This window comes from Dicentrarchus labrax, unplaced genomic scaffold (genome assembly GCF_905237075.1).
Source record: "Dicentrarchus labrax unplaced genomic scaffold, dlabrax2021, whole genome shotgun sequence".
NCBI classification, from domain to species: domain Eukaryota; kingdom Metazoa; phylum Chordata; class Actinopteri; family Moronidae; genus Dicentrarchus; species Dicentrarchus labrax.
Window position 1 is genome coordinate 5,766,164 of NW_026136702.1, and position 21,632 is coordinate 5,787,795.

Here is a 21,632-nt window from a genome sequence, read left to right on the forward strand (position 1 = left end):
TGTTTGTCTCTCTCTGTCTGTCTCTCTCTTTCACTCTGGCTGGGATTGTTTGACCGTGGCCAGCCTCACTCACTCAGTGCACACAACATGGCTGTGCTCATCTTGATTTCTGCCCTTTCCTGATCTCTTATCTCTCTCTCTCTCTCTCTCTCTCTCTCTCTCTCTCTCTCTCTCTCCCTCTCTCTCATTTTTTTGGCTTTTCGATGTTCAGCTTTATTAAATGTTCCATGTGTGTGAGTGTTGTCACTGATGCATTAGCACACTAGATGCAAGACAGTGCTTTCGATGCAGAAACCCTTTAAGAGGAAAAAGTAACTTCCAGTGTTGAAAAAAGCATGTTCTGGGTAGTTGTGTGGTTTGGCTTCAGCTAGATGCCTTTCCCCTGTTGTTTCCTGCCTAGAGCATTTACATCAGTGCTCTCTGTCTAGTTTAGACCTGTGTTTGTTCCAGTTGACACACGAGGTTGTTTGGGTGACTGGGGACAGGCTAGAAAACAAAAACAGTCTTCATGCTTTGTGTACTGCAGTTTTTCTGGGATTGCAAAATTGCCCAACTTTAGGATGTTCTGATCATTAATTGTTGCTCCCAGTATCCCTCTCTCTGTAGTTTTTATCACCCGTGGCCTTTGGCACACTACAGTATGATCATGCTGATTACCATCATACATGGACTTTGTGTCAATCTGGAGGTTCTCTGATCCTTTGGCTTTGTCAGGATCAGTGGTCCTCGCAGCAGATTATGTGGTAGTGTGAGGGTTTACACATTCACACAGCAGACAACCCGCAGGCTTGATCTGATCTGAGCTTTCCTGATGATATCAAAACCTGTTTGGTGTTTACAACCCGTAATCTGGATGGGACCTGTGGTGTGTGTGTGCGTGTGTGTGTGGATCACATTTTCATTCCAGCAGCAGAGACTGCGTGTAGCTAATAAGAGCTAGTTTACATTGAGCTTAAATGGGCAAAATAGTGTTTTAATTTATATAAATGAGAGCAATAACTTCTATAGAGGGCAACTCCTGTTTTACTGTGATTGTTAAGTAACTGCTTAAGTACTGTTTACCTTTTTAACTTTATTTCCTAATGACGCCTACTCAACTACTCCATTGTAAATGTGCAGCCAACTTGGAATGACTTTTTCAGTGCCTAATAATAATAATAATAATAATAATAATAATAATAATAATACACTTTGACTGAAGCTGAATTGTGTAGATTTTGAGGAAATTAGAAGTCCAGACATAAGTGATGCTTTTGCATAATTTCTTTAGGGCTGCAACTAATGATTTTTGTTTTTCTCTTACCAGCTATTTTTTTGATTAATCAATTAACCAATTGGTCTTTAAAATGTCCATCAGATGCCTCTTTTGGTCCAAATAACAGCCCAAACCCCCCAAATATTCCATTTGCTTTAATGTAATAGTTAAAATTTGTAAATTTTCACATTTGAGAAGCTATAAACAAATGTGTCTTGAAAGAATATTTAAACTTGCTTAAAAATGATTTTCTGTCACTTGACTCACTGATTAGACTAATTGTTGCAGCTCTAAATGTGTCGGTGTTTCTCAGTGTTACCCTATCTGTGCATGTTTGTGTTTCGTGACTGTATTTATCACAGAGGGGTGGAAAAGGTCTATGAGATTGATTGTGTGCAATCTGTTTTTTAAGATCATTTGGCACTTGAAGTCTAGTGTGTCCCCAATCTTAGGGTGGTAACAGTTGTCACACCACGGCACGAGGAAGTGCATCTTCTCCATTATGGTTTGCTGAGAATTAGCTGTCATCATGAGGCACATGCTCGGAGCAGCTAGGCATGAGAGGGATTGTGTGGAGTACTGTGTTGTAGCTGCACTTCGTGGCAGCAGACCAAATTGGATGTGGTAGTCGTGCTTCCTCCCAACGCTGTAGTCTCGCTTTAAGTTGCTGTGCTGCCTGCCAAGTTGTGCTTTGCCGTGCTAACCTGCCCCTGTGGCCCCTGTGGCCCCTGCGCCTAAACCACTTACTGGCATTCCTGCACCACCCGTATACCCTCCAGCTTCGACATCTCCTGACTGTTTCCCACTAGCTCCTCCTTGTGGCTGCTTTGTTTCTTACAGCCTGTGTGTGAATGAGAATCCCAAGTATGTTGTTGTGTGTGGATATAGGGTTAGATAGCCTAACAGTAGTGTTATTTCCCATGCAAGATGATTGATTTTTGCCATGAAAGAATGATGTTTTATTTACTGAAACACTCCATGTACTGTTCTTTGACTGGCTTACTGTAAATGATTCAGTTGTTAATACTGCAGTTTGCTGTAGGTTACACTGGACTAGAGTTAAGGCAGGGCAAAAATGGGAAGTTTATGATTCTTTATAGGTAAGGGCGTAGTGTTGTAATGGGACATGGAAGGCAAGGGTGGAGCAAATTAATTAGAAAACAGGCTTCCTAGCAGCAGGCAGTGAGTTGGTTGGGTGGGCGGGTGTGGGTGGGGTTCTGTGGTGTTCAATGGGGCAGCCTAGGGCCAGGAAGTGCTGAACTGTTTTTCTTGCAGGGATGACAGCAGTCAGGAGGGGGAGGAAGGGGAGGAGTTTGAGTGTTACCCCCCGGGGATGAAGGTGCAGGTGAGGTATGGGCGAGGCCGCAATCTGAAGACGTACGAGGCCACTGTGAAAGAGGCAGACGTGGAGGGGGGAGAGGTGCTCTACCTGGTGCACTACTGTGGCTGGAACGTCAGGTAAGACAGGACCTGGGGAGAAATCACCTAACGTCTATATTCACCCTAAAAAAAAAAAAAAAAAGAAAAAAAAAGACATCTCTTAACTTTCAATTCAGCTCAAGGGATCACCACTACATGGGTATCCCCGCAGCAGTAACAGATACATCCCTTCCTCACAATTCTGCTTCACCTGATCCAGTCCCATGGTCAGCACTCTGATTATGGAGAACACTGGGCCATCTAGTGGCAGAAAAAGAATTGAGTTTTGGGTCGCTGTGGATCAATCCTCAGCTCCCCTCACTCAGTTCTGTCTGAATCCCCTGTCTGTCTGTCCCCCAGCTGTCTGTCTCTCAACAAAATCTACAGACAGGCTGAATTTGAACCAATTTTAACCCAATCAGTGGTTTTGGTTAAACAATTCTTTAAATCCTACAATATGATATTTTAAACATGAGCTACACTTTGGATCTCTGAAAGGCCAACCAAGATGCTGCTACACTCACCTCTACCTCTCAACCCTCTCCCCCCTCCCCAGTGGGTCAGGGTTAATGCAGTGTTAAGTAGAGTGTTAGGGTACCATGACACAGAGGTTAACTAGTGCAATCAGCATTTCATTGTCTCAATGTTGTTGTGTGGTCCTCTAGCACTCTATTAAAGACAGTGGGGTGTTCTCTGCATTGTGTCTGTCGTGTGCGATGTCGTGAAACTTTTCATTTTCCTCATACGACCCAAGTAGCACCCTTGGTACTGTTGGAACTTTGTTGAATATGATTTGTGTGGTGGTCGGTGTTAATATTGTTTCTTTCTTCATCGTAAAGGTTTGTCTTTTTCCACATAATACCATGGGATTTCTTCCTTTGCTGTTGAGGCTTATTTTGTCACAGCAACATGTTGGGGTCAGACAGTAGAGGTGTCTGTGTGGTGGGTGGTGTGAGAGGATATTTCTCAGCTCCTTTCAAAAATCTGAATGATGAAATTGTCTCTTGTCTTTGTACTTGATTTTTAGATATGATGAATGGATCAAAGCAGACAAGATTGTGCGCCCCGCCAATAAGAACGTACCAAAAATAAAGCACCGCAAAAAAATAAAGGTACGAGTTTGGAGAGTGGTAACTTTTCAACTTCAAGCTGGTTTGATGTCATGAAGTGAATGACTGACTGACTGACTGTGTTGAATTCTGACAGAACAAAGCGGAGAGGGAGCGAGACAGATTGGAGAGGCTCAATGACAGAGAAGTCCTCGGCCCTTCATCCAACACTAACCGAGTCCCACGCTCCAAGTGTGGCCTGGATGTCTTTCCCAAGATGGACGAGGGTGAGGACAAAGGGACTCAGCAGTCTCCAGTCAAGTCTATAGAAATTACTTCTATCCTCAATGGCCTGCAAGGTAGCAACACTCATTAGCCTGTAGCCTTCATGCACACTTACAGCAGATCAGGACTGTTTGACTCTGAAGTGGTGTATTTATGCCTGTTGATATCCTGCTGAAACTAACAGAACTTCTCTCCCGTTTGCCTCAGCCTCTGAGATGTCCACAGACGAAAGTGAGCATGAGGATGAGGAGGGAGAGCATAATGAAGAGGATCGACCAGGTTGCAGAGGCAGCCCCAGAAAGGCCCCACCAGAGCCCCCGCAAACATCCGAGCGCTGGGAGAGCGGGACCTCTCCTGAAGGATCCAAACCTTCTCCCGTCTCAGGAAAAACCCAGGATTTAGTCAGCGCAGAGAGTGCCGATGTCGGGAAGCGCAGAAGCCAACCAGAGTTAGAGGGAGAAGCGAGCACCCGGAAGAGGAAATCTGAGGGCGCAGCAGAGAGGACCCCGAAAGGCCAATCCAAAGCGAAGACCAGAAACACCAGGAGTGCGGACTGGTTGCCTGGAGGCTCTCCCAGAAAGCTGGAGGAGAGAGCGGCTGGTCCTGGGGAGGAGAGGGGGGCCTCGTCTAGCAGCAGTTCAGATGACGAAGGTGCAGCACTGCCCGAGACCCAGGCGGAGGAAAGTGAGCGAAGCCGGCCAAAAACCAAAGGTTCCCCTTCCAAGAAGTACAACGGGATGAAGGAGAAGACCAAAGGTGGCAGACAAGCTGGGTTCTGGGAGATTCCTGAAAAGAGAGCCAAAATGTCCGGGAATGCAGAGGAGAGGCCAGCTGTCCGCTCTAAAGGCCAAAAGGATGTGTGGTCCAGCATCCAGGCCCAGTGGCCGAAGAAGACTCTCAAAGAGCTGTTCTCTGACTCGGACACAGAGGCCGCCAATTCTCCTCCTCCACCTGTACCTTCATGTCTGGAGGAGCCGAGTGCCGAACAGGATGCTGGGCCCGAGGACGAAGCCTCAGAGGAGCAGATGGAGAACGACAAACTACAGGAGTTTCCAAGCAGCGGCAGTAACTCTGTACTCAACACACCACCAACAACGCCTGAGTCCCCCTCAGGAGGAGGCAGTGCTGTGGAGGACTCTGGTCAGGCGCAGCCTTCCTCCCCGCCACCGTCCATACCCCCTGCCTTGCCTTCAGAGCCGGTTTCTGACACTCTTCCCCCAGGACCCATACAGGAGGAAGTGGCAGGCGGGCGCAGTGAGACGGACAGCAGCACGGTGGAAGTAGAGAGTCTGGGTGGGGAGCTGCAAGACCTCCCTCAGGATGAGGGGGCAGGTTCCCCCTCAAAGGTGTTTGACGTCAGCCTCTCCTGCAACAGCAGCAGCAGCTGCAGCCTAGAGCTGAGCAGCAGCAGCCAACAGGAGAGTGAGCAGAAGTCCAAAGGTACAAATAACATCCAATCTACTACACCAGGTCTTGTGAATGTTTTTAAAATATATTTTTTTAAGATGGATACTAAAGACACGCTGACAACTCATTTCACAGTCTGCCTGTTCCCTCACCATCTTCTTGCGTTTTCTTTGTAGCGTCTGCAAGTCAGAAGCGGCAGAAAGAATCACAGTCAGGTGGAGCCTCAAAGAAACACAAGCCAAACCGCAAGAGCCTAGGTGTGCCTCCCAAAAAGAATAGGAAAACAGGTAAGACGAGCTGTAGATAGAATTGCTGACATCCTACTAGCCAATACTTTAATCAGCCGTAGAATTTCTGTTTCATATTTACCTGTTTCCTGATGTTAAATTACAGATTTCAGGTGGGAAAAATAAAATGGTTTTTGCTTCATTGTTGTCGTTTTTTTTTCTCCTCCAGCCAACAGCAGTGACAGTGAGGACCAGTCTGTTGTTGATGGCACTGCCAAATCAACTGCCTCTAAGAACAGCGCATCAGACGTGAAGGCTGCCACTTTGCCCAAGTGTCACGGGAGATCTCCCCCTTCGAGCCATAAGTACCACAAACAGGGTGACGCCGACCACACCCAGCACCGAGACAACCACGGAAGATCGCCACGTGTGTACAAGTGGAGCTTCCAGATGTGTAAGTGTCACACATTTGTTGTAACTAATCTGTTATTCCTCAGGGTAACTTAGCAACTATTCATTTTATTTAGTTTAGTTTTATATACATTGATGACAACAGTATACACCTGTGTCTGTTCCTTATTTACCCTAAAATCCTAAAATGCATTATTTGCGTTCCACTTAGCTGACCTGGAAAAGATGAACAGTCTGGAGAGGATTTCGTTTCTTCAGGAGAAGCTTCAGGACATCAGGAACCACTACCTCTCCCTCAAGTCTGAGGTGGCCTCTATTGACAGACGACGAAAACGCATGAAGAAGAAGGAACGTGAAAGTGAGTCACTGATGACCACGATTGGATTTCACCAGCTATTCTTAAATCCATTGTCAAGTTTGTGTGTAAAGTAGGGGTGCGCAATTAATAGCAATACAAAGGGTCTTTCATGTTTTTCATAAGTTTCATGGTCAACGTAGTTTCTCCTTAACACTTCACAGCCCGTTCTCATTCCCAGGTTATCAAATACAGACGTGAGCGGTGTCCTAAATCCTACAAACTAAATCTGTTTGCACCATTAAAAGATAATAAATAACTTAATAACGTGTGAATAGTTAGGAAAGTAAATATCCGTAGCGCTGTCCAATCAAAAGCAATTAACTATGTAAACAGTAAGTCACAATAGAGTGAAAGTGAAGTTTTAGAAAAGGAAAGAGTTTATATTAGATGAAATGCTTACTGTTTGTAATTTCAGGTATTACTTTGTTGTATTTGTGTAACAGAGGCACCTGATAGTTACTGGGTGTAAATATTTACTAGCAACTATTCACTACGTTCTCTAGATGGATAGATTGATTCTATCAAGAAGAACTAGTTTGTGTGGAGCAACGCATTTTATTTTAGTGATGTGTAAATCTCCACTTCCTTAAGATTGAACTTGGTCCCACTCCAGGAGTCTACTGTATGTTGTCTCCGCCTACCTGCTGATCATAACCTCCTCCTGTTTCTCTTCTAAAGGCACCGTTGCTGCTTCCTCTTCATCCTCCTCCTCCTCCTCCTCACCGTCCTCAAGCTCACTGACTGCGGCAGTCATGCTGACACTGGCCGACCCGCCGGTGTCATCCTCATCCTCCTCTTCTCAGAACTCTGGGGTATCAGTGGAGTGCAGGTGACAGGACGAACCAGCGACAAAGCCACCGCACTAAGCACTTAACCAGCACCCTGGGGTCACCGCCCCCCATTCCCTTCCAATAGGACGGACGAGTCAACCTACATACTGTAACTACTGGGGCACAAAAACCAGACCAGAGACAAAAAAGAAACAAGCACTATTTTCTATTGACAACTGTTTCCTTGGCAAGCTAACGGCACTTAAGTGCACTTTTATGAAGATTGCGTAGGGGGGGGGGATGAAATTTGTCAAAACAAAATATATAAAATTGTCTTTTGCGCACTCCTTAATTGAACATTTTTAAGAGTTGTTTTTGCAAGCAATAATTGTTTCCATTTGATAAAGTCGTACTGGTAAGAGATGATTTCCTTTGAAGACCCCCCCCCTTGTGCTCTGTCCTCATAGCTCAACATGGTACAGCCTGTGCTCGCCATGCTTATTGTGGGGAATTCAGAGGAACACTGCCACATTGGCATTAAAGGGCGTAGGAAATGTAACTTTGCCACGTTTCTCTGTCCACCCTCATTAAAAAAAAGGCCTTCATGTGGTTAAACCTCAAGTGGTTGACGATTGCTCTCGTCAGTACAGACATGTGGTCCTGTACATGTTTGTATTGAGTCATATAGGTGTTGATGGATAGGGTTTCAGACCATGGTAGGTCCGCTGACAACCTCAGTGGATGAATATGGAATGATACTGTAGTGCCTTTTTTGTTCTTTTCCTTGGGGCACTTTTGAGGAAGGACAGCACTTTTTTTCCTGATCCTCTCAAATCAGAGGGTCAGCTGGAATAATGTGTCCCTTACAAAAGACTGAAGAATGCTGTATGAGTGAGCAAGGCGGTGAAGGGCTGACAGATAATAATGGTTTTTATCAGTGTGTGGTAATATTTAAGAAGTATAATTGTAAAAGCAGAACTCTTATACTGGATCACCTGTAATCTACTACTGAATACTCATCCAGCTTGGGTATAACTGTTGAGTGTGGCGGTATATAAAAATGTGCAATGATGGAGGAGTTGAATCCAGTGGTCGCATTACTTCAGTTCATCAGCCTTTTAAAAGCCCATCTGCTTTATTTTATTATGTTTTCATCACCCATTTACTGCCCCCAGACCCAAATCTTCACTGAAGATTTGATGACGCACATCTGCGCAACTGGATCAAGTTAACTTGAAGGCAGCCATATATACTGTCTGTATTTGCAGCATGTACTCAGTACTACAGAACACATAAATTAAGCTGAATCCCACATTTGCAGTGTTTCAAAACAACATGAAGTTATTTAATTAAATATATTTTTTGCTTCATTACATAAAGCAACGCATATTTTTTTTTTTTGGCATTTCTTTCTATTTTTTTTTTTTACTCATGATCAATAATGACATGCCAGCTTCCTCTCATACTCATCCCTACCAAAAAATGTTTGGTTCTGTTTCCTGTACTATGACCAGATTAAAGGTAAAGATATTGTAAATGTGCATTTATATCATAAAGTGACGTATGTGTATACATTTCTGAAGACATCTCCAGTGTTTCCTTTGTACAGACCCCCTTACTGTATGATAACCTGAAGTTACATTTTGTTTGGCACTTGTATGTAATTGTATGCTTTTGTTATACATTTGTATATTGAGAAGTGTTTTGAGTCAAGCTATTTAATATCTTGCACTGTTAATAACATGTACTTTTCTGTACAGACAGTTTTACGGTTTTAACTGTAGTTCGAGTGTAAATACTGAGGGTTACAGCATGTTTGTTCTGCCCCTTTCGTCCTCATTCTTGTGTAGGAACAGATTTATTTTGAGTTCATTTATGTTGTTTTGTTCGGCCTCTTTCATCAGTTTCTATAGTTCTTTTTATTTTTCCTTTCTTCCATTTTTTTTTTTTTTTTGTTGTTGTTTTTTTTAAATTTTTATTTCATTTTTTGCTTTAATTTGTATTCTGTTTTGTTTTTCTATAGCTTGTGCTTGTAAGAGAAGAATGGTGGTTTTGGGTGCGGCTGAACTATTTTCCGACCTGTACATGGCCTGAAGCTGAAGCTGTATGAACCTGTATATGGACAAATGGATCATAGATTAAGAGAAAGTAATGGAGCTTATTGAAAAAAATGCTAAATAGTATTTATTAGGCTCATCTGATGATGGTCATTGTGTAATTTATTGTAAAAATGTAAGCAAAGCAGAAGCCTCTGTTTGAAATAAATGCCATAGTTTGTGAAGTATTCAGTGTGTCTCTTGCCATCATTGGTAGAAAGTAAATTTTACTTAAGTACAAAGTATTTCTTTTTTATTATACTTTATACTACAGGAAAGCAATTTACCTTTTTATTTATTATTTATTTGACAAATGTATGTACAAGAAAGTTAAATTAAGAAGTTATTTTGCAGATTTCTACATATAAAATTTATAAACTTTTCAAATACGATTCATTGAACTACCCAACAGTATATACCAAGTGAACTATACAACTTAAAGTAATTAAAATGATGTCCATCTTATGTTATGGCACTTAAATGCTGCTTACACATTAAAGCATTGTGCATTAATAACTACTTTATAAGTGCATTTCACACCATCTTAGGGACCCTGAAGTAACACTGAACTGGAGCTCCTTTAATCCTGTTTCTCTCCTCTCTGGACGTACATGACCACTGCAGGTTATTCTGGGTTGTTTTAGGCTTATTTCTACATCACCAAACAAAGTATTACACAGGCACATTCAACGTCTACTGATGAGCAGCGACAGAGGATAAAACGTTTCAGCTTTTAGCTAATGATGCAGTTATTTTATTGTATGAGTGGGGACGTATTTGGTCATATTTACTGGTAAATAATGTAATTGTTACTATATTAATACACAAGCCTGAGGACTCATTGATTAATAAGGTAACTGTAAAGTTACATTTAATACAAATGGGGACTATTTGCAGGATTACAATTTTAAAATAAATAAATAAACAACAATATACTAACACTTCTCGAGTTTCACCGCTCTGGTCTGAACAAAAAGACATTTTACAGTTGTTACAGGTCATTGTGAAATAAAGTGAAATAAATGCTCTCACTGGGTGGAACTTTTACCATAATTTAGTTTTTAAAGCTGAAAGAGGAACATCACTACAGTCTATGGGCTACTGCCTGAATTTGTTTAATGATAAACACGTTTTTCCTTTTTTTATTTAGCAAGTTTTCATTTGTTAGCAACTCCACTAGCTGCAGCTGTTCATCTTGTTGTTCCCCTTTCTGCTTTAAAGACAATATTGTGATAAAATAAAAAACATTTCTTTTCACTAGAGGTCATGATAATTCATTGTTAACTGTAAGATTAGTTTTAGTTCGGTTTCTCTTTATTTTACAACATTTTAATCCTGTTTATAATCCCCATTTTTACTAAATCTAACTGTAATCTGTTTACATCTTTTTGTCTGTAACTGTAATCCATTACTCTCCCAGCCTGTGTACTAATATAATAACATGTAAAAGCTTAAATACAGACAATAAATATACATAATAATTTATCTATTTAAATAAATTAATAAAAAGATGTACAGTTTTGCAACAACTAACAAAAATAAATGTTTAACAGCTTTAAAGTGGATCCAATATTTACGGAAGCGAAGCGTGCGTCGTCGACGTTACGTCTTACGTCACGCTTTACGCACTCCCTTAGTGGCGTGCTAGCTCCGGAGCTAGTGAATAGTTTCAGATATGATCAGCGGCAGGACGACGGCGGTGGTTGTCGGGGTGTGCGGAGCCGTGTTCGTCGCGTATTGTATTTATTTCGACAGGAAGCGGCGGAGTGACCCTCGCTTCAAGGAGAAACTACGTGAACGTAAGTGTTTCTGAGCTAATAACGTGATGAGGTCGAGGGAGAAGACACGCTGTTAGCTAACAGCTCAACTTCCGACCATGTGTTCACCAGCAGACCGTCTAACACACTCTCTCTCTCTCACAGGTAGGAGGAAACAAAATGCTTCTTCCGATAAGTCTGGACTGGCAAAGGTAGGGCGGCTGTGGAGTGAGGATTTAATGTAGTTTTGAGGTCTACGTGTTTCGTTTCTGACATTTTATGTTTTTGGGTCTTTTGACTTTGAAGCTGCCTGATCTGAAGGACGCGGAAGCTGTGCAGAAATTCTTCCTGGAGGAAATTCAACTGGGAGAGGAGCTCCTGGCGCAAGGTTAGTCACATGTCTGTTCATTGTTTTATTCAGACATAAAATGTGTAAGTGCATGGTACACAGTTTTATTTACTTTCAGGCAGTAAGAGCACGACTGGGCCTTCTTTCCCCCTTTTTAAAATGTCTGCAGCATCCTTAATAAACCCCCTGGTTGCCGTTTGTGGTCTCTGGGACAAGAAAGGGTGCAAGATCAACCTTAGAATCATCCAAAGCTGAGAGTTTAGTGTCAGTAGCTCTCGGTTATTTCACCTCTAAGACAGAAACAGTACAAAGAACTGGTTTAATTTCCTGTGTAAAGGTTTCTAGTGTCAGCAGTGCAAAGAATATAAACATTTTAATACCAGCATGTTACCGACTGAAGGCTTTTCTTGGTCCCACAAACATTTTAAAAAAACAAAATATTTTAAAATAGTTGTATAAAAGTATTTCAAAGGACCAGTGTGTAGTATTTAGTGGCATCTAGTGGTGTAGCTGCAGATTGCAGCTCCGTCGCCTCACCCTCAGTTTCACCAAAGTGTGAAAGAGAAGCTACGGTGGCAGCTGAACACACAAAATGTGAATGCCCCCACTCAGAGCCAGTGTTTGGTTTTCTGTTAATAGATCCTCCTAAATGTTACACACTGGAGCTTTAAGTGTTCAGAGAGAGAGATGTGTTTATATGTATGGATATCGCCCTGCACTAGTACAAAGTTTTCAATAGGTCAATCAATTGTTTCCGATCACTTTTCACAATCTTTAACCAACTTGCACATTTTTCCCAGGTGAGTTTGAGAAAGGTGTGGACCACCTGACCAATGCGATTGCGGTATGCGGTCAACCTCAGCAGCTGCTCCAGGTGCTCCAGCAGACGCTGCCGCCTCCAGTCTTCCAAATGCTGCTCACAAAACTGCCCACCATCAGCCAGGTGAGGAATTTCCCCTTCGTCCCCCATTTTAAAATGTCCGTGTGGTCGGCGTCATCGTGCAAGCATCCTTAATAAACCCCCTGGTTGCCGTTTGTGGTCTCTGGGACAAGAAAGGGTGCGAGATCAACCTTAGAATCATCCAAAGCTGAGAGTTTAGTGTCAGTAGCTCTCGGTTATTTCACCTCTAAGACAGAAACGTTACAAAGAACTGGTTGTTTCCTGTGTAAAGGTTTATAAAAGTTCAGCTGTTCTATAATTGGCGCCATACACTTCTTGGCGAAACGTCCTTTTTTAAAAAACATTTTCTTCTGTTTTTCAGCGAATCATCAGCGCTCAGTCTTTAACAGAAGATGACGTCGAATGAATGAATGTGTGTGTGTGATGGAAATCAGACACTGGTGTTTGTGCACTGTTTTGGTGTGTGTGATTATGCCAGAGCTCAACCTTTGGACATGAGATGACGATAACTCCCCCCTCTCCCCTCTGTCGTGGCACTCCGAGGTTAAAGAGCTTCCTCAAGGTTACGTTTCTGGGAAATGTTAAATCACATTCCAACCTTCTCTTCCACCGGATCCCGTGTTTTTTATCTGTAACTATATTTATTTCCCATAAAAGTAATTGTGTGTGTGTGGAGGGGGGTGCTGATATGTTATGCACTAAATGGAAAAAAAAACCAAGCGTATGTAAATGATTTGTTACATATTGCTGTGCAGTTGATTTACATGTGAAATGTGTGTACGAGTGCCTACACTAAACAGAACTTGTTTGTAGAATATTGTTTTCTGAATTATTTTTTTTGGTTACGTGTTATTTTTATATTCCAGTTTCTCATATCTGGATGTATTTTTGTGTGTAAAATCCTTAAAATAAATCATGAAAACACATTTTTGAGTTTCTGAGTTTCCATTTGCCAGTAGATGGCAGTAGCAATGCACAGGAGAAAATACCAACCTTTACAGTTTTGAGATGTTTGCAGTCAATCTAGAGGGTCGTTTTAATGAATGGAAAGTATTATGTGCATAAATCAAGGATAAATATTCCTCCATTTAAAAATATATAATACAGAAAAAAGGAAAGTTGTTCAGGAACGAAAGGAATGTAATTAAATATAATGGGACTACATTACTAGAATCCACACCTTCTAGGTATGTTTTATTTAAAAAAACAAAAGCTCGACCCTGGATGTGTTAACAAATCTTTGACGCTGGTTAATAAAATACAGCTGCTGCTAGAACAAGGATGAATTGCCATCTTGACAGTACAGTATTTCTATTTCCAGCCAGCATGGCGAGACATACTGTACAAGGTTGTGAGTACATTGACGTCTTCATTGTGAATGGCTTTATTGTGTGCGTGCAGGAGAGCGAAAGTGGAGCAGCTCGTAGGGGAAGGGTTGGAAGTGTGTCTCTTGGAAGACAAATAGAGCTGTAATTATTTTTATCCCTGTCTGCAGCTGTTTTTCTAAGGGCTCTGGCCAGAGCAGCCTCGGTCCTCGAGGTTGCCAGGAAACGAGAGCTGGGGGAAAATAGTTTTTCTACATTAGGAATGAAAAATGAAAATTGAACGACGGCCCAGAAATGTCGAGTGAAGACTAAATGGTAGACAGTGTTCCATTTTCCATGAACTCATGTGCTCACGCTGCAGTCTTCTCATCAGCACTCCTGCTATTTTGCCATTTGGTGGAAAAGGAGAAGCCTGTCAAGAGGCCTGCAGAGTCGTCTGGCTGGGCCCTGAGAGTGTGTGTGTGTGTGTGTGTGTGTATATGTGTGCAGAAGAAGTGACTCGTTGTTAATCTGTCCTTTGGGGAGGCAGAGGAGAGAAATAACAGACTGTGTTGGTGGTCACGCTGGAGCTGTGGTCTGCCACTGGCGCTGGGGGTAGGAACAGGTTCAGACCCCGTCCACATAGTGTACCACTGGCCTGCTTCTCCTGTAAATAAACATGCAGCTGCTGGCCACGTCCTCCTGCAGCCTGGAGAGAGCTGAAGGGTCACTGAAGGATACCAGACCAGTGCTGCCTGCTCTGAAAGCATCATAAAGTAAACCGAGTGAAACAGACCTTGACACGAGGCCATGCCACTGGTCCAGGATGACACAGCAAATCTTATGTTTTTATCTAAAAACAGAGCCTGCACTGCATCCTCAACCCTGACCTGATTATTAGTGTAATCAATGAGGCGTTTGTGTTATTTCTTTTGACTTAATGTCACTATTCTGACTGCATTCCTGCTCTATTTGAGTCTGTATGACTGGATTATGAGTCAGCTCTTCATATCTGATGAAGCAGACGGGGGAAAGAGAAGGGAAAATATAGAAACTCCCTTTTCTTGTGCAGTAGGGGGAACTGTTGCTCCAGGGCAGTGTTTGCTCACTTCTATGGTGTTTCCAATGAAGGACAACTGAATGGAGGGAGCTTGAGAGCACAACAGTTCCAGTTGACAGCAATAACAATGGCTGCGCCTGCAGCACAGAGACCATGTGCTCGGGAGGGGTAATTTTTTTTTTAACAGTTTGTAATGCTTTCTTCTAATGAGCTCACGTTGACAGATGCACCGTGTTCTTTCATTACAGGTGCAGAAATATAAACTGTTACTGAAGCACCATTTAAAATCCCAGGATTAGACAGACAGGCTCTAACCAGCTAGGACCAAAGCAGTCTGACTGCCATTGTGATTTGTTTGCATGGATTCCAATCATATATCAAACGTTGTATTGGGAATATTATAATCACTTGAGCTCCACAACTCATTACTGGAAATCCTGTCAGCAAATTATCCACAGCAGTAATTACCTTTCCTGTGCTATTCCAGTTTAGGAGTTTGAATGTCAAAGCTTGATTACGGCTCTGCATACTGAGGGCCATACATACACAGATTGGGTATCTGTAGGAGCAGCTGTGTTTGTGAGTTTAAGGTAGCCAGAAATAACTCTGTTGTATGCGGTTGCTATGGCAGCTTCACGTAGCTCTGCACACTCTCTGCTGCACCGGTCCACATTCGAGCGTTACCACTGAGCAGTAGCCTCCGAGGGAGGTATTTTCTGCCCGTAGCTTGCTGATCACTGACTGTTAGGTGGAGGCGCCCACAGAGGCCCGGAGTCCTCCTGCGTCTGTGTTTTGGAACATGTTTTCCCACTGATGCTTAGAGTCACACTGTCTGTGCCCTGATGCTGATGTCATGGCTGTGGTGCCGGAGTCTGCAGCCTACTGTACGTTGTCATGGAGAGAGGGCAGGCAGGGGAGAAATATGAGACATGTCCAGGCTGTGCCAGCAGCTATAATAAAGACTGCTGCTCTCTGCTGCACTGCCACTTGTGTGCACAGCAGCAACACAGTATATTAATTACCCAGCGCCTTCTCTGTGTCATTCAGTGAGGGAGAAGAAGGAGAAACATTTTCCAAGGCATGTCCTTAAAATAAAGCAGCACTGTACGTGCTCAGAGTATTAACTTCCACACAGATGACCCATTTTTCCATCTCAAAGGGTCTGAGGATGGGTGGAAAAAAAGAGAGGGGGGGAGTGAAGCGGGAGGGGAGGCAGCATTGGGGCCAATCACGTGAATTTAAAGCAGGCTACAAATCCTGGCGGATTTCTCTTCCTCTGTGTGGCAATGCCTTACTGTCATCTGTTTTTCCATTTCTCTGCTGCTCTCCCTGTGGTAATTTAACTTCTTCTGCTGCCCTTCCTCCATGTGTAGTCCCAGCCTGTCTATTCAGCCCTGTTGTTTACATTCCCGGTGTGTGTGTGAGCTGCAGGGTGTGGACAGCCCCCCCGGCGCCCCAACCACCCTGACTGCTTCTCTCTAATGTCATCCTGCCTCCCCACCACCACCACCACCCTGCCCCCCCTGAGCCTTCACCTATCTCCTCATCACTAGATCCCTGATAAGGCGGAAATTCAATAGCACCACTCTGCCTGAGAGAAGTAAGTGCATCACATGACCTGTGAATTCCTGTTTACGTCGGGTGGCTTTCATTTTTCGGTCTGAATTAGTCTTGGAGCGGAATGCGTCATGGAGGGAGACAAAGGAGATAACAGCAGCAGAGATATATGGGAGAAAAATTCTATATCGCTCCACATCGATTCTCATCCTGTCATCTGTCATCAGCATTATCTGAGCAATCTAGGCTAGTAGTGGAACTAGAAGAGGGAAGTGACATATACACTGAACAGGAGGGTGAGGAAAGGGTTAACTAAGCAGACTGTGTGCACAGTTATTCCCCCCCCCCCCCCTCTCTCTCTCTCTCTCTCTCTCTCTCTCTGATCTGCCTTCCTGTCTCACAGTGCAGTGCAGTGGCTTTGAAAATCATGAGAGAGTCAGACAGGCTTGTTTTGCATACTGTAGGTCTCCTGCATTGACTTGTAGCAAATCCCTGCCCTCGGGAGGCATGTCAGAGGGGATTAATGGGAGGGCTGGGGCCTCACAGAGTTTCCCATTGTCGCAGCCCAGCCCTGCGCTGTATTTTCATCCCGCAGAGTGAGAAAAGAGCGAGCAGGTGGGGTGGTGCTGGTGGAGGGAGGGTTGAGCTTGTGTGTGTGTGTGTGTGTGTGTGTGTCAGTGTATGGGGGAGAGGGGGAGGTTATACAGTGGTGTTATTTCCCTCTGCCCTGATTCTTTTGAGCTGAGCTGAAGGGAGGGGAGGAGAGTGTAAATAATGTATTTGGAGCGGCGGGGTAGAGGGAGCTGGAGCTTGACCGAGCTAAGAACAGGGAAGGGTTGAGTGGCCATGCTGCTGCACAGGAAGCTGGGGGCTGGAGTGGGGGCGGCGTGGGTGCAAGGAGGCACGGGAGGGCGGGGGGAGCAGAGGAGGAACTGTACGAGCTACAACAACCCTGCTGTGGTGCTCTGGGGAATGTGGGGCCTCCACAAGAATGTAGCAATCCTCCACTTCCGCTGTATCCTCAGTTTTACCGAGACAAATAGTTTGCTGCTGCACACTTCCATTAATAATGCAATATTAACAATAATGTGCTAATGTAAAGTGCTATTTCACAACAGGCCTGGAGGCTGGTAGGGATTCAAATGGTGTCTCAGGAAGAACAAAGCTTGTAAACTGGAAACCAGTCTTCCAGTTGCAGAAGAGTCAGATTCAGTCTTGGACTAATCTCCACTTAACCTTTCATAAGTCATTTTCTTTAGTGAGATATTTCTGAGAATTCTATGAGAGGATTGACACCACTCATTTCTGTAGCTACAGCCATAACACAGTGACGCAAACTTCCCCCACCCATACAGAATTTACCGTTTGTGTTTATTGTGTTCAGGAAGTTGCGATGACAACAATTATTGCATTCAACCAATAATGAATAAATTCTGCGTGACCCACTTACAGCAACTTTTCCGATCTTTATTTAACCACTCACTGTAGTTTCCCCCCGTTGAGCCATACATCACCAAACTCCTCCTGTCCAAACAGTGCGATTGTTGGCTTACACACACAGTTTTTCACTTTCTCCTGCAATTTAATTAGAATTTTAGACCGCAACATTCCCAAAAAAACACCCAGTGAAATCCTGGAGGGACTGTCTGATAGCGTCTTTCAATTGGCTTTTTATTGCACCACCTCTAAAATTGCATTCTGGCTGAACCCACCCACCTGTTGTATCTTACTGTTTACAAAAACTAAAGAGTAAAAATTAAAGTTTTTCTGGAGTTTGTGTGCAGAACTATTTTTTGACCGGTGAAGTGTCCGTTTCCATATTGATTTTCCGTTGGACTTGAGCTAGCTGGCGAGCAGTTTCCAGGCTTTACGCTTATGTAAAGCTAACTGCTGCTGGTCGAAGCTTCATGTTTGGCATACAGACATGAAAGCGGTATTGATCTTCTCACGTAACTTTCAGAAAGATGGAAAATAATATAATATTTTCCCCAAATGTCAAAATATTCCTTTAAGGCTCCCCTCTCTCAGTTTGAGCGTGATGAAACAGTTCACTCGCACCATTAAACCGCCACCGTCTTTATTTCTCTCCTTATCTCTCCGTGTCGTTCTCTTCTCACTCTCCCTTGGCATTCCGGCGCCTTTCTTTCTCCCACACCTGCTTTGTTTTATGGCAACGATAAAGGGACCTTAACCTTGAAACATGATAGAGCAACTCCCAACTCCCACAACTACAATCATCTAAAAAATAGGAAAAAATAGATTTCTCTGGCACTCCTTTACACACAATGTAACCTTGGTGTAACTTTTGTATTTTATCATATTTTCTTGGGCTCGCACAACTCTGTTGCCGTATCACCCTGTTTTGCTCGGCAGCTACAACCCACTCGTTCACCCGGGAACTACAAAGTGGGTTTGACGCCTTGCATCTTGTGTAACCACGGTCTTTGAAGACTTTGGCTTTGAGCTCTGTGTCTCATCAATTCCCTACGCAAAGCTAAATTTGAATCTGAGGCGAGCACATAAGGGGGTAGCTTATCTGCCCCACTCGTTTAATGTTATTCATTCATGCACACTATTTTTATGACAGGCTTTGCATGCAGAACTATTTTACATGTTTTGTTGTTTATGTAACCATCTTCAGTCTGCATATGGATGCTCGTATGTGTGAATGCTTAGAGATGACGGTACAGCAACTTTTTACACTTTACACGAGGGACAGAAAGCACTGGTTGCTTTTGTAGGATGCATTGGGGCCCCCTCATACTTTAAAGGCATAGTTTGTTATGTTCTGCATGAAAGCTGCCAGAGAGGGAGAGAAAAGTCCATCTGATCACGAGCCTGGCCAGTTGTGGGTCTTTCTGGGTCATGCTTTGATGTTAATTCACATCTCAACGGGAGGGAGAGCAGAAGGCAGAAAATAGAGTGACACAGATATCCCCCCATTTCCAGTCAACGAGGGAGCCGCACCATAAAGTGAGTGGTACTTATCGCAGCAAATTCCTGACTTATTTGTCATCTGGGGCCCTGGATTTGTCACATCAAATCTGCTTTTCTCAATGAACTGGGGAGGGAGATTACAGGCTCATACTCTGTGAGATAATAACGGCAAGTCGGGCTTTGACTCTCAAATGAAAGTCCTCAAGAGGGTGACACGGAGAATAGAGGCCACGTCGTACGCCGCATCTGATTCTCACGCTACGACTGAAGCTCTTTTTTGTGTCCTTCTGGAAATATGGTTTTCTTCTACCCCCCACCCCCCTACCCATTTGAAATACCGGTCAGCCTTGCAATTGTTCGGAGAACCTAAGCTGCAGAGCCACGCCACTCTTTCCTATCCTTCAGCTTTTCACTCGCCGCCAAATCCTCTTCAAGGCTGAGATGATCCACCATGCAGCTGAATTCACCATCAATATAAGATGAGAGCAGTAGCTGAAGGAACCAGTTGTTATTCTGTTCTCTCTGTCTGATCGACTTACATGCAATTCATTGAACTGTTCTCACAATTTCTCCCCATTTTATCTTATATTTCAGCCCTCAGCAGTGATTTGGTTCGATTCTAGTTGTCTCCTCCACACACTGTTGATTTATGTCAGCATAGTGCCATGTAACTGCACAGTAACACATCCCCAGTTTGCTTTGAGATTCAGCCGAGTTCCATGAATATCCTCCATCTGACCTATTTTACACTAAAGCCTTGATCTCCCTCCATGTTTGTTTGGAGTCTATTTGCAGCTACTGTGATGATTTGATATTATTGCCTAAGATATGAGTGACTTGTTATGTTTGTTTTCAAACCACGGTACTACTTTCATTAGCATATAAAAGGCTTTTTTAAAAATATCCTTATCTGGTTTGAGGTGTTTCTCTCCATAAATTATTTCACAGGGTAGGGGAGTCAATCAGACAGATAAGTTTCATTTAGTTTCCCCCAGAAAGCCTGCATTCCTGGACTTGATTTGAATTTAATGGACTTGTAGATGATTAATGAATCAATTATTGGATACAGCATCTGATGTCTGGGCGGCTGCAGCGGCGACACTGACAGCTTTTCAAATTGAAAGAAACACAATCGTTGTGGAGACTCGCATGCTGCCAACTCAATGTACTCCTGTAATTATAAATGCATGAAATAATTAACAAACAACTCCACTGCGAGGCTGTTACACGTCGGGTCATTTAGGGTCAGCAGGGACGGGTGGAGAGTGGAGCTTGCGGATGATTGCACTCTGCCTGATAAGGACGGCAACGCAGATTGAGTTAATCTTGGAGCGAGAAATGCACTGTGGGCTTTTAGTCCAGATGACGCTAAGTATGAGGCCTCACATAGCTCAGTGAAAGCACCCTCTTCTCCCCCCACCATCACCATCCACACCCTCTCAAACCCCCCCCCGCTCCATTCTTCCAGAGGGACGGCTTGTTGACATCCATTAGGAGGAGGTTTCCCAGCATTGAGCCAGGCCAGGAAAGAGGACTAATGATGTAATTCCCTGAGAGATGACATTAAAATGTCAAAGTGCTGCGGCTGACATCATCCATTTAGCACACATTTTCCAATAATATACATTTGTCTTCCTCTTTTTTTCCTTCTCTCAGCTTTCCTTCCTAGAAACTGGAGCTCCCCACCCATCCCACTGCCTGCAGGCTCTACTTAGGTGTGCAGCCACATGACTGAGGACAGCCTGAAATAAGGGGGGATATCATCAAAGCGTGTCTTCCCCTGCAGCTATAAATGCCCTGCTCCAGAAAGCAATGTTTTGAACAGGCTATGTGTGTCGCATTACATTCACCCCCCCTTTTTTTAAGCCTCAGCTAATGCTAATTCATCTTGTCTATACAACAAAGACCCTCACGCCCTCATTCCTCCACCTCTTTCACGATTCCTACCACATGTAGGAATGGCCTCTGGGTGATTTGAGGTTAGCTTTCCTTCTGAAAATGTGAAATCTGATGTGATTTTGATTGTCTTAAGATGTGTGACAGAATGAAGAGAGCTCCTCGTACAAATTGTATTTTCAACCTGCTTTCACGCCGCGGCCCTGTGCCTTTCACGCCGGTCAACGAACATGCTGTTTTTCCGAGAAAATATAGAATCTGAATGATATTTCTACGAGGGAGACTTGACAGCTCTCTATTCTTCAGCCCAGTGAGTGGGCAGGCTTAGACGTCAATAATAGATGCTTGAAGGCAGAGTAAGTAGACGTGAACTGGAAGCAGAGAAGGAGGGCTGCGCCTCACTTAATAATGAATCAATTGATCCCCCTGCAGATGATGGATCAGGTTGCTATGACGACAGATGCAGTGTTACCCAGAGCATGGAAAAGGAGGTTTGTTTCCCAAGCCGCACAATCAAGGCTGTGAGTGGATCTTGGCTTTTAAATGTATGGATGTGACCAATAAAAAGGAGGTGAAAACATAAAATATTGAGAG

The 21,632-nt window shown here is 43.6% G+C and overlaps 2 protein-coding genes and 2 non-coding genes across 6 annotated transcripts in view; all 4 read left to right on the plus strand.

Annotated features, from left to right (window-relative positions):
* The window catches only part of arid4b (AT-rich interaction domain 4B), a 40,152-nt gene extending 30,687 nt beyond the window's left edge, over positions 1-9,465 (plus strand). The window contains exons 17-24 of one of the 3 annotated variants that reach the window (XM_051429130.1): positions 2,531-2,713; positions 3,702-3,786; positions 3,881-4,082; positions 4,216-5,448; positions 5,592-5,702; positions 5,872-6,096; positions 6,265-6,411; positions 7,090-9,465. In XM_051429130.1, coding sequence (XP_051285090.1) covers positions 2,531-2,713; positions 3,702-3,786; positions 3,881-4,082; positions 4,216-5,448; positions 5,592-5,702; positions 5,872-6,096; positions 6,265-6,411; positions 7,090-7,244 — 2,341 coding nt within the window. In that variant the 3' untranslated portion in view covers positions 7,245-9,465. The remainder of the gene's footprint in view (positions 1-2,530; positions 2,714-3,701; positions 3,787-3,880; positions 4,083-4,215; positions 5,449-5,591; positions 5,703-5,871; positions 6,097-6,264; positions 6,412-7,089) is intronic. The other 2 variants (XM_051429140.1, XM_051429148.1) reach the window with 2 other exon arrangements.
* Positions 9,466-10,908: 1,443 nt separating this feature from the next.
* Positions 10,909-13,210, plus strand: tomm20a (translocase of outer mitochondrial membrane 20). The gene is made up of 5 exons (XM_051429207.1): positions 10,909-11,076; positions 11,200-11,246; positions 11,341-11,422; positions 12,184-12,326; positions 12,646-13,210. The coding sequence occupies exons 1-5, from the start codon at positions 10,953-10,955 to the stop codon at positions 12,688-12,690; spliced, it is 441 nt and encodes a 146-aa protein (XP_051285167.1). The 5' UTR covers positions 10,909-10,952; the 3' UTR covers positions 12,691-13,210.
* LOC127352484 (small nucleolar RNA SNORA14) lies at positions 11,550-11,684 on the plus strand. Its single transcript, XR_007881096.1, has one exon. It is a non-coding gene; the product is annotated as a small nucleolar RNA SNORA14 (small nucleolar RNA).
* LOC127352485 (small nucleolar RNA SNORA14) lies at positions 12,387-12,521 on the plus strand. Its single transcript, XR_007881097.1, has one exon. It is a non-coding gene; the product is annotated as a small nucleolar RNA SNORA14 (small nucleolar RNA).
* Positions 13,211-21,632: the final 8,422 nt, after the last annotated feature.

Coding starts and splice junctions, on each gene's coding strand:
- tomm20a (XM_051429207.1), top strand. CDS start 10,953: ATGATCAGCGGCAGGACGACGGCGGTGGTTGTCGGGGTGTGCGGAGCC. Junction 11,077..11,199: donor CAAGGAGAAACTACGTGAAC/GTAAGTGTTTCT, acceptor TCTCTCTCACAG/GTAGGAGGAAACAAAATGCT. Junction 12,327..12,645: donor AACTGCCCACCATCAGCCAG/GTGAGGAATTTC, acceptor TCTGTTTTTCAG/CGAATCATCAGCGCTCAGTC.